The 14,775-nt window shown below is 48.6% G+C and overlaps 1 protein-coding gene across 1 annotated transcript in view; it reads right to left on the bottom strand.

Moving 5' to 3' along the window:
- The window catches only part of LOC111150862 (kinesin family member 26B), a 433,341-nt gene that overhangs the window by 243,779 nt on the left and 174,787 nt on the right, over positions 1-14,775 (bottom strand). The window contains exon 3 of the mRNA XM_022508503.1: positions 6,735-7,271. Coding sequence (XP_022364211.1) covers positions 6,735-7,271 — 537 coding nt within the window. The remainder of the gene's footprint in view (positions 1-6,734; positions 7,272-14,775) is intronic.

The following is a 14,775-nucleotide window of genomic DNA, read 5'->3' as shown; positions in this document are numbered from 1 at the left end:
TGGGCACCTGCTCTTTTTCCCCCAGTGACTCAGCTTGAAAGGGACATGGCAGCCCAGACCCCCAAGCCCTGGGTCTTCCACTCATCCATCCTTCTATCCATCTGTGGCTTGTCTGTAGTGGGCTGCACAGTGGGGCCCCCAAGTCCACTCAGAATTCATGATCTCTGCCTTTATGTGGAATTGGGTCTTGGTAGATGCAATTAGTTAAGGATTGAGAGGAGGTTGTACTGGATTAGGGTGGGCCCTTAATCCAATGACTGGGGTCCTTGTAATAAAAGAGAGACCCCAGAGGAGAAGTCGGGGGGGAAGGCAGAGACTAGAGCAAAGCAGCCACAAACCAAAGGACTCCTGCAGCCACCTGGACATTGGAAGAGACAAGGGAGGGCTCCTCCCTAGAATCTTTGGAGGGAACACGACCCCACCTTGATCTGGGACTTCAAGCCTCCCAAACTATGACAGAATACGGTTTCCGTTGTTTGAAGCCGCCTCGTTTGTGGTAGTTTCTGATGGCAGCTTTAGGAAACTGATACACTATTGGTCTCTAATCTATCATCTGTCACCTACCACCGTCGTCATTCCCACTGCCCATGAACTGTTCTTTATAGCTGGGGTTCTTGACCCCCGCAGCTCAAACCCAGGCCTGGGTCCTATCCCCACATCTTCTGATTCACTTGGTCTGGGGTGTGGCTCAGGGACTGGTGGTTCGTTGAAGCTCTCTCTTCGGGGCGCCTGGGTGGCTCAGTGGGTTGAGCCGCTGCCTTCGGCTCGGGTCATGATCCCAGGGTCCTGGGATCGAGTCCCACATCGGGGTCTCTGCTCAGCAGGGAGCCTGCTTCCCTTCCTCTCTCTCTGCCTGCCTCTCTGCCTACTTATGATCTCTGTCTGTCAAATAAATAAATAAAATTAAAAAAAAATTTTTTTGAAGCTCTCTCTTCTGTCCCTAAATCGCTCTGGCTCTGATCGTCCTGCCTCCTCCTTACAAGGACCTTTGCCGTAACATTGGACCCACCCAGATAATCCGGGGCGACTTCCCCCCAAATCCTTAAGGTCATCATATCTGCCAACCCCCCCCTTCCTATGTAAGGGAATATATCCACAAACTTCCTTTTCTAGGTATTAGGATGTGAACATCTTGGGTGGGGGGAGGGCGCATCCCGCCTATGTCACCAAGTAAGAGAGCAGTTTTGAAATTTCCTGCTGACCTTCTGGGTGTTCACTTCAGACCACACCCCTGCCCACACCCAGGAGACAGGACGACCTTCTCAAAATCCCACCCTGAACTCATGGCCTTCAGAAACTCTCCGTCCACGACTGAATATACAAACAGCTTCCTTTTTTGTGTGCTGTTTGTCAGAAAGCATAAAGATAAGTAATACCGCTTTGACCATCTATAAATAGGCAGAAATAAAAACCTAGCATGTTTTAAAAAAAATCGTTTTGATGTCAGAATTTGCCAAACGGTGACATCTCACGCTATGGCCCTCGCTGGGCGGAAGGAGCAAGAAATGGGCAGTCCGCGGACAGCAGAGCGAGCCCAAGCAGGGCGCTGTGCGTAGTTCAGGGCGGGTAAAGAACACAAATGAGAATCCTCTGCTCCCGACTGGCTACAGAGCTGCGCCCCACCTGCCTGCAAGAGGTTCAGCAGGAAGGAGCACCGGTCCACCTCCGCCCCCAGGCTCAGCTACGCGAGAACATGGGCTCCTGGTTTCCATGAACGCATCAGAAGGAAAGCCTCTGAGTCCTAGGGTCCTAGCGAGCAGAAACTTGCTTTCCTCTTGCAGAGGCACAGGAAAGTCCTCCGTAAAAACACCAGGATGCCTGGGTGGCTCAGTCTGTTAAGCATCTGCATGCAGCTCAGGTCATGATCTTCGGGTTCTGGGATCGAGCCCCGAGTCGGGCTCCCTGCTCAGCAGGGAGTCTGCTTTTCTCTCTGCCTCTGCTGCTCCCCCTGCCTACACTCTCTCTCAAATAAAAAAGGAAGAAAAGAAAAGAGAAAAGAAAAGAACAGGAAGGGAGGAAGAGAGAGAGAGAAAGAGAGAGAAAGAAAGACAGACAGACAGACAGAAAGAAAGAAAGAAAGAAAGAAAGAAAGAAAGAAAGATCAGCCCCACATCCTCCCAAGGCTTCTGGCAAAGAGTATTGTAGAGGTCTTAGGCTCAGCAGACCTTGACTCCTTTCTAGGCTGGTGTCACTTTGCACTCCTCTTGCCCATGACCTAAAATGTAGATTCCAATAACGCCTGCGCTTATAAGGCATGATCAATTTCTAGAGATATGATAGAGGTAATCCCACATCGACTTCAGCCAGAGCTCAGTCTACCATTGTCTGACATCGATTCCAATGGATGCTTTTTGAGAAGGCAGGATAATTTTTACCAAAGACATTTTCCTTTGACTCAAGGAATGCACATCAAATACTTCATCATGTTAATGATCTGTTATGGATTTACAATTCATGTATTAATCTAAGATCATCTTAAATTTTCTTGGCACGTCCTCTTTATCGGTTGTGCCATGAAATAAAGTTCTTCTGTCTCTTTGAATGCACCTACATTGAGTGTGACATCAAATGCCACCCCCCCCCCGGATTCTTTGCACAGCATCCAAGAATTTATTGAATATCGTTAAGACATTTTAGGTTAAAGATTTGCTTGATGTCAATTAACCGGTTGGTTTCCACCAAAAATCTTGGGGTCTGGATAGATCTATTGCCCGGAATGTTTTCCTGAACCTAGGGCTGGTCACGAGAAGCTCCATTACTGTTCCCCTGAGAGCAACATTTTAAGGAGCAGCCATTTTTTGCATGTGTTAGTTGCTGGGAGGGACATAAGAACAAAAAGCATCCGTGTTCTCCGTGAGTCTGTAATCTAGCCAAAGGGATCCAACCAAGATTCAGGAAACTCTGAACAAAGAATTTGGTATCTCTCATCGTCAGTCTTCTCTTCTGGCAAATGAGGGGATTTGAATAGATCACTGATGCTGGTATCCCTGCCCTATGGTTCATAAAATATTTTCCTATTTTTAACTCTGCTGTCCAACTACCTTACAGGGTAGGGGTTCCATAGGTTAAGGAAATAAATTAAGATGTAAAGTTACTAAGCTGAAGTTCAATGAGTGTTGGAGCCATGGACTTGACCCCTCAGTGAGAGGGTCTCCAGATTCCCACCGTGATGCCAAAGACGGTGACTGTTCTGCTGGATTCTGTGATTCTGGACTGGAATCCAAACATTCTTTTGTTTCCGAGCGTGATGTGGGTACAGTCTTTCCCGCACTTATTTACCAAAATGAAGAGAAATCAGGCAAAAGCAGCTGCTGTTCAAAAAGATGAAGTTAATCCGTGGTTGACTACAAGGAAGTCATGTCTTTTTAAAGTTAAAACCCATGTGGTCCATGGAAGGTTCTAGAATATTTTCTGCTTCCCCCATTACATATATAGACTGTGTTAACTGTCTACAAGCTCATCGAAGAAAGTCTCTCCAGGAAATACAATTGAAGGTTGCTTCTTGAAGACTGTGGGTTACAGGCGGCTGGAGGAGTTTGAGGGACCTCTGTCTGACCCATGTGAAGGATTCCCCCTGTCACTGTTGGAAAGCCTGTCCTCGTCTCTGTCATCCTCCCTGCACTGAAATGGCAGAAGGTCAGCGTCCTCCTCTCCCTCATTTCCGCAAGCCCCGGGTCCGTGGGTGTGGAGCAGAACTGTCAGCGGCAACAAAGCCTAGATGCTTCTCTGCCCAGGGAACGGCTCTGGCACCAGTCCAGAGGGCTCTCCGCTCTGTGGAGAGGGGAGTGGGAGTGCGGGTGGGCAGGAAAAGTGAGGTCAGCTTTCAGGGCAGTCAACCATCTCTGCTGAGCCAGCTAGACTGTGAGCTGAAGCTATTTCCTGCAGGGAGATGTCCACAGCAGGAGACATTCAGTCTGGCCAGACTCAGATCACCCAGCCCAGGGCATCAGGATGACACAGTCACGACACGGGGACGCTGATTTGCAGCCAGGCACCGAACTGCTTTATCCCAGATGGATTCCCTTTGATCCCTTTAACAACCCGGGGGAAAGGCATGAATCAGTCTATCCTGGAGCTGGAGGGGAGCCATCAAATGTACCCGGGAAACTCTCAAATGGGTGGCTCGTGGGAATCACCTCTAGACCACAGCAACCCGCCCTTGGCCGTGGGCTGGACCGCAAGCCCTTCTGTGCGCTCTCAGAGCAAGCTGGGATGCACCCCTGCCTTGACCTCCCAGGCGCATACCGAGCGGTTCACCCGCCTCCTCCCCTGAGGGCCCCAGGACCCAAGGCGGGAGCCCCACCAACACCCCCCAGAGCGCCCGGGCTTGATTAGAGGCTAATACACATTTGTTATTGTCCTGGAGATTCTCTCATCAGAGGTGGAGGGAAGAGAGGAGGAGCAGAAAGAATCAGAGCACAGATGACAGAAATGCACCAATAATCCTTGAACCTGTGTGTAGGCGGCATCTTCATGGGCCCCGCTCCCGCCCCCCACCCATCCTAACTTCCCTAGCACTCCGACCCTTTCACATGGGGTCGCCAGCTCCCAGGCCTTCTGTCCCTGCTCATTCGTGCTGGGTGGTGGCTGGGTCTTCCAGCTAACACTGGATCTATGTTACAAGGGCCCCAGGATCGTGAAACATGAGTTGCCTGAGTAACACGAGTGCGTGGCTAGCACAGCCCGGGAGGTGTGGAAAACACGACCTGGGGAGAAGAATGTGTCCGGGAGCGTTTTATTTATAGTAGCGAAAACCTAAACACTAGTAATTGGCGCTTGGTTGTATAAATCGGGCCATGCTCAGATAATGGATCATATTTATATAAGGGCGTATTATGCTACCATTAAGGGTCATATTTTAGGAAACTATTTAATGGCACGGGAAAATGCACCCAGTGTATTAAGCGGAAAGCAGATGACAGAATTAAACAACATCGCCGTTTCATAAATGGTGTTCCCTTAAAATACTGGGAGGACAGGCACCCACTGTTACAGAGTCTATTTCTGGGTGCGGTTGACTTTTAAAGTCTTACTTGGACTTTTTTGTATATTTTGTATGTGATTTTACAGTAACCTTCTGACTTTTTGTAGTTTCCAAAATAAAGTATTTAAAATCTCAAGCAGAGAAGGCATATGATTCAGCAACGGAAGGGGGCACGTGAATTCAAATCTGGGACGGTTATGTTCCAGCATTGGACTGGGAAGCCCTGTCGGGGTGCTGTTGGCCCATCGCCAGATTTATGCCATGACCCAGAACATTCCAGCCAAAAGGAAAGGGGCAGGTAGGCCCCTGGAGGTCAGGATAGGAGTGGTTTTCTTTGGTATGCCATGCCTGAAAAGGAGCCAGTTCTGGGGAAGAGGTTGATAGAAGACTGCTCGGGATACGGTGGTAAAGTCGGGAGTGGCTGAGGGAGGGAAACTGCTCCCCAAAGCAGGGGCAAGCTGGTGCTGGCTCTCTCACCGACTACAGGGCTGCAGGTACCTCGATTTCCCTGTCCACAAAAGGAAGATGCTACATCTGTCCTTCCCACTCACGGTCCTACTGTGAGGTTACAGAAAATGATGTGTACACTGCATTTCATAATCTCCAAAGCACCCACCCGGTAAACGAACGTGGGCAACCCAAGAATGCTAACTTCTCAAGACACCGATCCAGGCTGTCCACATTCCTTCACAGATCAAGAGTAGCCAACTGTGCTCTAGAAAAGTCACCAGGAGTTGGATCAGCCGCATTTACCTACCTTTATGTTTCCCCACATTGCTGCTGCTTGTAACAAAAACCATGTCGTGTTTGCTCAACTTGCTTCCCCTCTGTCCTGGACACATGGACAGACTGGCTTTCCCAGCCTCCCCAGCGGGAAAGGGGGGCCGAACCCCTGGACTCCAGCCACAGGAATGCAGCTGGAAGTGCCCTGTGCCCCTGACAGGCTGGGCCCCCCTCTCCACTCCCATGTCCCCCCGTGAGATTCTTCACAATCTCTCTTCTTCCCTCATTTCTTGGCCACTTGTGCAAGAACTGGTGGCAGACTCTGAGGCCTCTGGAAAATGGTGACACGGAGAGGAGTAGAAGGCCATGCACCAAACACCCAGTATAGCAGGAACATGTGTAAGAAATACCCTGAGATCATCTGTTACACCCCAGCTAGCCTCCCTGACTAGCACAGTCCATGACCATGGCCACCTCTCAATGCTTTCCGCAGCTTCCCACATACCCAGTGCAGGGGACACAGACACATATGGTAAACCCAACCCTTATCCAACAGAAAACTCACCCAAGAGAAATCAAGGTAATTTTTTTTTTTTTTTTAAGATTCCTTGGCAGATTTAGGACCTGCTCTCTTATTTCTTTAGGGAAACTTGGGACTTTGTGCTCATTTCAATAACTGCAAAGAGAAAATAAGAAAATGGGAAGACACTTTTGGTAATGTCATCCCAACCATATTTCAAGTGAGTTGCAAACAGAAAAGGGTTCTGGTCCATCAAGGCGGAAGAGGTCAGGAAGGGAGTCCACACCTCTTCTGGAAGGTCCAGACAGTGGAAGCAGAAAGCTAAGGGGATCACTGGTCCCTCAGATATTTTCTCTTTATTAAGCTATGCCCAGCGAGGTGACCTGGGGACATTAGGCTCTGAGTTGGGAAGTTCCCAGAAGGAAAAGGACAAAGGCAGGAAGTGCTGCCCATGTCTCTGTTTTGACTCCAACCCAACTTACTCTAATTTGTTCAGAGGCCACTTACCTGATATGGGTACAGGGTGACCCCGTTGGTCCTCGACAGGGACCAGGTGCCATCCAGGTACTGGTGAGCCTGAATGGCCACTGAGTTGAGGATGTTCCCATTGCTGGGACTGGTGGCCATCTGGAGGCTGACCTTGGCCTGGTGGGTTGGGGACCCACTCTTCTTCTCGGCCCCATTGCTGACCCCGAGGCTGTTGGGTTTGCTGCTATGCTTGTTGTTGACAAAGGCTGTGTAGTTGGAGGAGGCATAGGGGGCAGGCACAAAGGCCCACTCTCTGGGCTGCTGGAGCCCACTCACGTGCCGGGGCCCCACCAGGGTGGGCATGTTGGAGAGCGGCGGGGGCGAGCCAGGGGAGCCATCATAATGCTCGCTGCCCGCTGCCTGCTCCAAGGTCAGCACCATCTGGATGGCCTCCTGCTTCAACTGGTTCAGGTGCGTGGCACAAACGTCACAGCGATTGTCCTTGTCATTCCACGCCTTCCGGATGGTGTTGGGGACTTGGAGCTTGTCGTGAATCACAGCCGAGAAAGCAGGGTCCTAGAGAACACACAAGAGAAAAAAACAGGAGAACCTATCACTCAAGGCTGGTAAGCGCAATTCCCACAAGAGCGAGGCCCTAGATGAAGTCAGAGTTGGACTGTCTGGTAGGCAGCCGACAGAAACGAGCAGCCGGACTGTCAGGACAGCCTCTGGTGGACAAACACAGGTGACGGATATAAGATCATGATGTGCAGACATTAAGGAAAAACTTTTAAAAACAATCTTTAAGCCTCCTCCTCACCAGGATGGTCACATAAGAACATTCTGGATTCTTTTTCTTACATCCGCTAAGGAATTACAGCCATACCTGTCCCTCCCCAAGGTGTTCACTAAGAAGACACAAATGTTTGTGCAGGTGTGAGCGGGGGAGTGCAGTTGTTCTGGACCGAAGCATGGGGTCCCTGGTTCCCTGTGACCCACGGAACACTGGAGATTGATGGAGATTCTATTCTAAGAAAGTCTTGGCCTCATTAGTACTGTGTGCTAAGTGCCACTGGAAGAAAACCAAACAGAAGAGATTCTGGACCAGAGACCCCACAGCCTCGCAAGCCTGAAGATTCACTGATTACCATTTGCTCATGGCAAGCTTAGATACATGAGTCTGATACCCGGACCGACTCAAAGAAAACTGTCTCCTTGGCAATCAGTCCAAGATACTGTTCCCCATAAACTTCATCTACAACGACGATTCAAATTCTTTAGTTCAGAAACCCTCATCTAAGAGAAATCAGAAACTGAACCGAAGGAGGACGATTTCTTTCCTTTACGTGATTTTTACGGGACAACAGGACTTCGCAGGGAAACACGCCCTAGGAGGATCAACTGGTTACCAGAATATTCGGATATTCTAGTTCCAGCTCTGCTACTAATTAGCTGTGTGACCTTGGACAAGCTACGTAGCCTCACTGAGACCCTCACCCGTCACACGAGGCCATGGCCTCTCCTTGTAAGGTCCTTCCAGCTCCATGACCCTGGTTGTGGAGAAACTGGGACAAGAGAGTAGTTCTGCGTATTATCGGGACAGAGCCGTATGCCACCTTGGGGGCCTGATCAAACTTCTGAGAGGCAAATAATGGATGAGACTCATCTCTAGGCTTGTTTTCCTCTAGGGCATTAGAAGGAAACCTGCTCTTCTGAAACCTCTGTCAGCGTTTGTGGGGTGGTGGGGGTTGGCTTGAAGATCCGCGGTGGGAGGGCTGTTCGCAATTAGGATCCGTCTTGATTACGGGTCGCAGCATTTTGTTTTGCCTGTTTAACTACCCTGAAGAGCTCCTCAGTGTGCCCTGATTAATTGATTAATAAATCAAGAGGTCTCTTCACACAGCAGCAGCAAGGAGTGGCTCACGGGACAGAAACCAAGAGAGCCGGATAAAATGATGGGAAATAATAGGAGGTCAAGGTTGATCAAGTCTGGTTGAGCAAGTGATGCGAACCGTATGAGACCTGTCTTGTGGCGTCCTTCTCGCTGAGAGCTGCTTTGCCCAGAGTCACAGTACAACTCAGAGCGTGTGGCATCCAAACGGGCCCCTCGTGGACCACGTTCGAGCAGACCATCACTTCCATTTTCAGATAAGGAAACTGAGCTCCAGAAGGGTTAAAAGCTTGAACGACACCCAGACTTCTCGACCATTATCTCGTGAAGAGTCATATTCATCCCTGGACTCATATTTTTTTGCACATAAAGTTTTCACCTTGTCGATCTAGGAAATGTTCATTTATTCAAAAGAAATTTATTTGAGCCTCCATATGCCAAGTTAGAGTTTCCTGCTTTTTCTTTTTGTTTTTAAAAGACTGTATTTACTTATTTGAGAGACAGAGAGAGAGAGAGCACAGGCAGGCCAAGGGGCACAGGGAGAGGGAGAAGCAAGCTCCCCGCTGAGCAGGGAATCCAATGTTGGGCTCAATCCCAGGACCCCAAGATCATGACCCAAGCGGAAGGCAGACGCTCAGCTGACTGAGCCCCCCAGATGCCCCCATGTCTCTTGTGTTTTCATCATATAATACTACATAATGAGAATTTTCCCTTATAGATAAATGTCATTTGAAAATGTGATTTTTAACAACGACACCGTATTTCAGCCTTTAGTTGTTTCAAAGGTCAATTACTTATTCCCACATGCTACATCATTTTCAACTTGGACTTTTAAGTTTAAGGATTCTGCACCCAAAACATTCTCCCTCTCAGAAATAACAGAAATTATTTGTCCTCCACATCCCCCATGAATTCAAGAAAACACCGAGGATCCTGGTCATGTTTAGAAGGAGGGTTAGGGAAAAGTGAAGGTCATGTTCAGACCTGCCTCTGCCCCCCATCCGTGACTGCTGGAAAGGAACACAGAAAATTCTGTAAGATGGTTTTCTGACCACTTTATGGCTCCTTTACTTTTCCGAGGGCATTTTGGGGAAAAGATCATCCTGCCACATCCCCCTAAGCATCTCTTAGACAAGTGACACTCCTCAGGTTGGCTCTCCCACCCCTCCATCTTCTAACAGACTGTTCTAAGAAATTACAACAAACTCTCTCTTCCCCAGGAAATGGCATCCAAGCCCATGGCTTCAAGAGCCATCGATACCCCAGTGACTATGAATTCTCTCTCCCTGTCCTAGCTGGGCTTTCTCCAGAATTCTGAGCCTTATGTCTCATGCCTTCCTGGAAAACGTCTCCCAGATAAATACTCTTCAAACTGACAAATCAAAAGTAATTTTATTTGATCCTAAACCTATTTGTATTCCAACAGTTACCATCAAAGTTTAAATAGTACCCTTATCCATTCTGGCGTCCAAGCTAGAAATCTAGAACCTTCCTCATCTCCTCCTTTCCCTGCCAGTCCAGTGGCCAAAGGCAGATGGTACCTTCTAAAAGCCCGTGCCTGTCCTTCCACTCCATGCCTCCTGCCATAATAAAGCTGTTAGCACTTCTCACATCACTGTGGTCTCCCCGATTCTAACCTTGACCTTGAAACTGCCCCCCCCAAAATTTTTACTAAAAGGCAGATCTAGTGGTATCTGCTTTCCTATACTTGCACTCTAGAAGCGACCTCACTTCTGTGCTTCTGTTTGTAGGACTCTCTACTAGACCGTCGTCAGCTCCTTGAGAGGAAATAATCTTTCTTTCCATCTATAATTACCACCCCCCCCCCAGGAAGGTCTGGAAAAGTATTTGTGAAATAAATCAGTGAATGAAAATAACTCAAGCAAGGCAGAAACAGCCAAGTAACAAAGTTGGTCTGGGCCCACCTCTCGTTTATTTTGTCTAAGTGAGCTACTCGCCTATTAGACAATTCTTCCAGACGCAATGTTTAATTAGATTTTTCCAACCATATTTGTTCTACCTGGTTCAAAAGACTCGTGTGTGTCCACCATAATCCGGATGCCCTCCTTTGACCTGACTCTCCCTTCAACTATTAGACTATATCCTCCCTTCTCTTACCTCAATACACAATCTCTCATTCTTTTTCCTAAGTTGCCAGAAAAGTAATGTTTATATGCAAAGATTTTTGGGTTTTGTTTGTTTTACCATTGGGCCAGCTCATCAGCAGAAAATCAAGGGAAACCTACATAAAGGAGTAGCCCAGATCGGCAGGACACCCCGGGGCAGCAGGGCTGGACCCCCGGCAAGCACATGGCACGCTTATTGTCCAAGAGCGGGGCGGGGGGCGGGGGCGCAGTGCTGGCTTTCGGCACATGAGGCGGGGCTGCTCCCGAGAGCACAGACCGACCGTGGACCCGGAGCAAGGATGCAGGAATTACTACCCAAGCAGACCATGTGCTAAGGATCCTCATCGCTTTCTGTCCCATTTCATTCTCTGCTCCGCCATAAATGCTAACGCCACTTTCAAGGACAGGGGTGTGGGTTTTTTCCATGTAATTTTAGCCAGAAGCGTACTTTGACGGTGTTCCTCCAAAGCCTTTGGGTCTGGGAGGGAGGCAACGGCTGGAGTCAGTGTCTAACAAGTATCATACAAATTCCCGTTGTTGTTTGCTCCTGGTTTCTTTTTCCAGAGGCCCCTCGTGACAAGCTCGTCCAGATTTAAGCTGTTACTTCAAAGGCAGTTTCTTTCCACTTTGTTCTTAAAACTTTCTTCCTCTGTAAACGCTGTCCCAGGAGGCCCAGGATGGCTGGTAGGACTCTGAGAATTGCAGGCAGCTTCCCAGAAGATCAATGGATTTTACCTTCACACTCCTCAGAATCTTTCCAGTGAGAGGTTGTGGTCCGCCCCCTTCCTCCCCTCCCGACACATTCCTCATCAGTGTTCTTTCTTTCTCAAGAATCTGCTCTTCACAGCGGGTCTGTCCCCAAAGGCAGGTGCCCAGGTTAATGACCCTTTTTTTTTTTAAGGGAAACAGCAAAATGGAAAGCTTGCCAACCAGCAGATAGGAGACCTCAGCGGTGTCTGAACCAAGAAAACACACACTCTCATTCCTACCTAGCTCAATATTCAAATATTTGGACTCACATGCCCCCCAAAGAAACGGTTCTATTTTTTTGCCCACACCTTGGTAATTTCAGAAGGAGAAACAGCAAGATAATCTGACCACATCCTAATTAGCCAGGAGCAGAAAGGAGAATTTAAATATCTAAAATCTAAGGATGTACCCCAAATGCCAACTAGTGGGTGTAATTTCTTTCTCAGCGTGATGTGGTCCCCCTGTGCTCACCAGCCCCCCAAACTGCACACCTCACTTTCCATACATCAAGTTCATGCATCCGGGCCTGATGACCCACAGTCCTTCCCAAGTGAGACTCCACTCATCTAGCCCTCTTGTTGAATCTGCCCGGAGCAAATGACCAGCCGCTAAACATCATGTTCTCTATTCCTGTTGATCACAGAGTCCCCAGACCCCCAAAGAGGGCATCAGACTACCCTCAAGGGAAGCCTTACAGGGAACAAATCAGACTGTGACAAGTGATGACATCTCACTGCCCTGGGTAGTGGAGAGTGACCCCCTTCGCGGGGGCTGCTGTTCTAACACCATGCAAGCTGAAGAGGGTCCGAATGGTCCCCTGTGTTTGGCACAAGGACACAAGGCTCGTTCTGCAAAGTTAGGTGCTTTCGAGAGGGAGGGAGGCAGAGGGGTGTGGAAGAGAGCTCACAGGGAGTGCGATCATGAGACATCCTTCCAGGTGAGGCCTGAAAGCCAAAGCCAAAACGACAACCACAGCAAGGACAGAGGCTAGCCCTGACATCTCGGGCAGCCAGCACACTAGCTTCGTTACCGTGAAACCTCCCTCCGACCTCTGGGGCCGTCTGAACACAAGGCTTGTCATCTCCCTTCCTCGTCTGCTTTGCGAGCCACCGGCACTCCGCTTGGTAATGACAATCACACATGGACACGGATCCTAGCATGTGAGCAAGCATGAACGTGAAGGCATGCTGGTAACGAGCTCAGAGAGACAGAAAAAAAAAACAAAAAACAAAAACCCGCCGAGGGAAGAAATGTTAAGTGTCAGACCACAGTTGTTCTACATAAGAAACCAGATTAACCTGGGAGGTAGTGATTGGGCCCAGCCGAAGCAGTCCGGCTCAGCATTAGGGCAGGGAGATGCAGGGGCGGGGGCGGCTTGGGTGGAAATGACTGTGGTCCCCACGGGAGGCTGCTGGGTGCAGGGATGCAATTCACACGGGATGCAATTCACACGGTTGCCGCGGAAAAGCATTGCAGCTCCTAAGACCCTTCTGCTTCAAAAGTAAAGGGAGCTTTTAAATTAGAACTTGATACGATTAAGAAGAGTTCATGGATTGCTTGAAAGAATAGCTATGGTGTCCCTATTAAGACCATAGTCTTTTTTAATCCCCGTGTCTTATCTTCTCTGACTCAATGGCATGGACAGGGTTTGTCCATGCTCTTGGAAACGTTCCCTTACATGCAAGGTTCGGCCCCTGGTTTACCATTTCGGAGCTATGAAAAAACCGTCCCCAATCTTCAGTCTCCCTAAATGTAAAAACGGGAACTGAGAATTGTCCCTGTTTTATTGAGCAAGGATTAGCTGCAGTCATATGTGTGAAATGTGGGGTACACAGTCCCGGTCCTTGGAAAATGTTAAGTGAAGGTAGTAATTATTATTTTGTTTTTAGATTCTTATTTATTTATTCATCAGAGAGAGAGAGAGAGCACAAGCAGGAGGAATGGCAGAGGGAGAAGCAGACTCCTCACTGAGCAGAGAGCCTGATGCGGGACTCGATCCCAGGACCCTGGGATCATGACCCGAACTAAAGGCAGGTGCCTCACCAACTGAGTCACCCAGGGAGTCATTAGCTTCAGTGTCTAATACCACACGTCACATTTATGAATTTAGTCCTTCAGGTGATGATGATGATGGCAATATGGTGACAATGATCTCGGGGCTTCCTTTCATCCAGGAGGATTCAGCAAACACCTTTGGAATTAAGAGGTGAGGACATGACAAAGATGAGGACACATGGTCTTCAGTTAGCATCTTTCACACTTGTGTAAGTCAAGGTCCTCTTAAAAGGAACTGAAGTGGGGCGCCTGGGTGGCTCAGTGGGTTAAAGCCTCTGCCTTCAGCTCAGGTCATGGTCCCAGAGTCCTGGGATCGAGCCCCGCATCGGGCTCTCTGCTCAGCGGGGAGCCTGCTTCCCTTCCTTTCTCTCTCTGCCTGCCTCTCTGCCTACTTGTGATCTCTGTCTGTCAAATATATAAAATGTTTAAAAAAAAAAAAAAAAAAAAAAAGGAACCGAAGTAAGAAGGGGTCTGTGGAATTCTTGAGCACAGAGCACACCCGTGCTTCCCAGCCTTCTTCTCTGGGTTGGGAAGTGAAACAATCTGACAATGGAACCAACGATATAATGTTGCTCAAGTGAGACGAACTCCTCACCTCTCTCCCAGGAGGGGGGCAATGCCCCTGAAGGCACTCTGCGGAATGTTCTAGTAGAATCCAAGACTGGTGTCTTCACCTTGACCCAGGAGGCAGAGAAAGAGGAAGATGGTGTTGCCTTAGTCTAACTACCTTCAAACCTGAAAATCTGGTCCCAGGCTACCCCTGGGCCCTGGGGAAGAGGATCTGTTCACAAATAGTTCAAGGCCTTAGGACGGAGCGTAGATGCTCGCTGAATACTTACCGACATTTTGCCCAGAGGTGCAAGGTTCTCATTCAACCTGACACAAAACGAAAGCCCAGGACTCCACAGATCCGAAGCACTGATGAAGGCTGCGTGTGGTGCACTCGAATTCTACCTTTGAACTCTTGAAGTCCATTTGCATTAGATGTATTTGTCATGTGTGGGCTATAACGTGCCATCAAGCGGCACTGGATTTTTTTTTTCAATCTCTAAGTAGTTGTGTTAGTTTAATGCTCTTAAGGATTCTGTTAATTACCTAATTATGAAATTGCCTGATGCTTCTTTTTCCTTTAATGGACTTTGGATGCGTGAAATGCTGCAGAAATGTACTTGGCGATGCTTTTTGGACTCACTACAGAAAAATAAAGTACCTACAATTTGAGATTGGTGTTGTTCTTAAAAGATGGAACTTCAACAAA

This window comes from Enhydra lutris, unplaced genomic scaffold, assembly GCF_002288905.1.
Source record: "Enhydra lutris kenyoni isolate GAN:26980312 unplaced genomic scaffold, ASM228890v2 scaffoldscaffold24, whole genome shotgun sequence".
Lineage (NCBI taxonomy): Eukaryota > Metazoa > Chordata > Mammalia > Carnivora > Mustelidae > Enhydra > Enhydra lutris.
The sequence above is the reverse complement of the archived record's forward strand: the minus strand, read 5'-3'. Positions and strand labels throughout refer to the sequence as shown.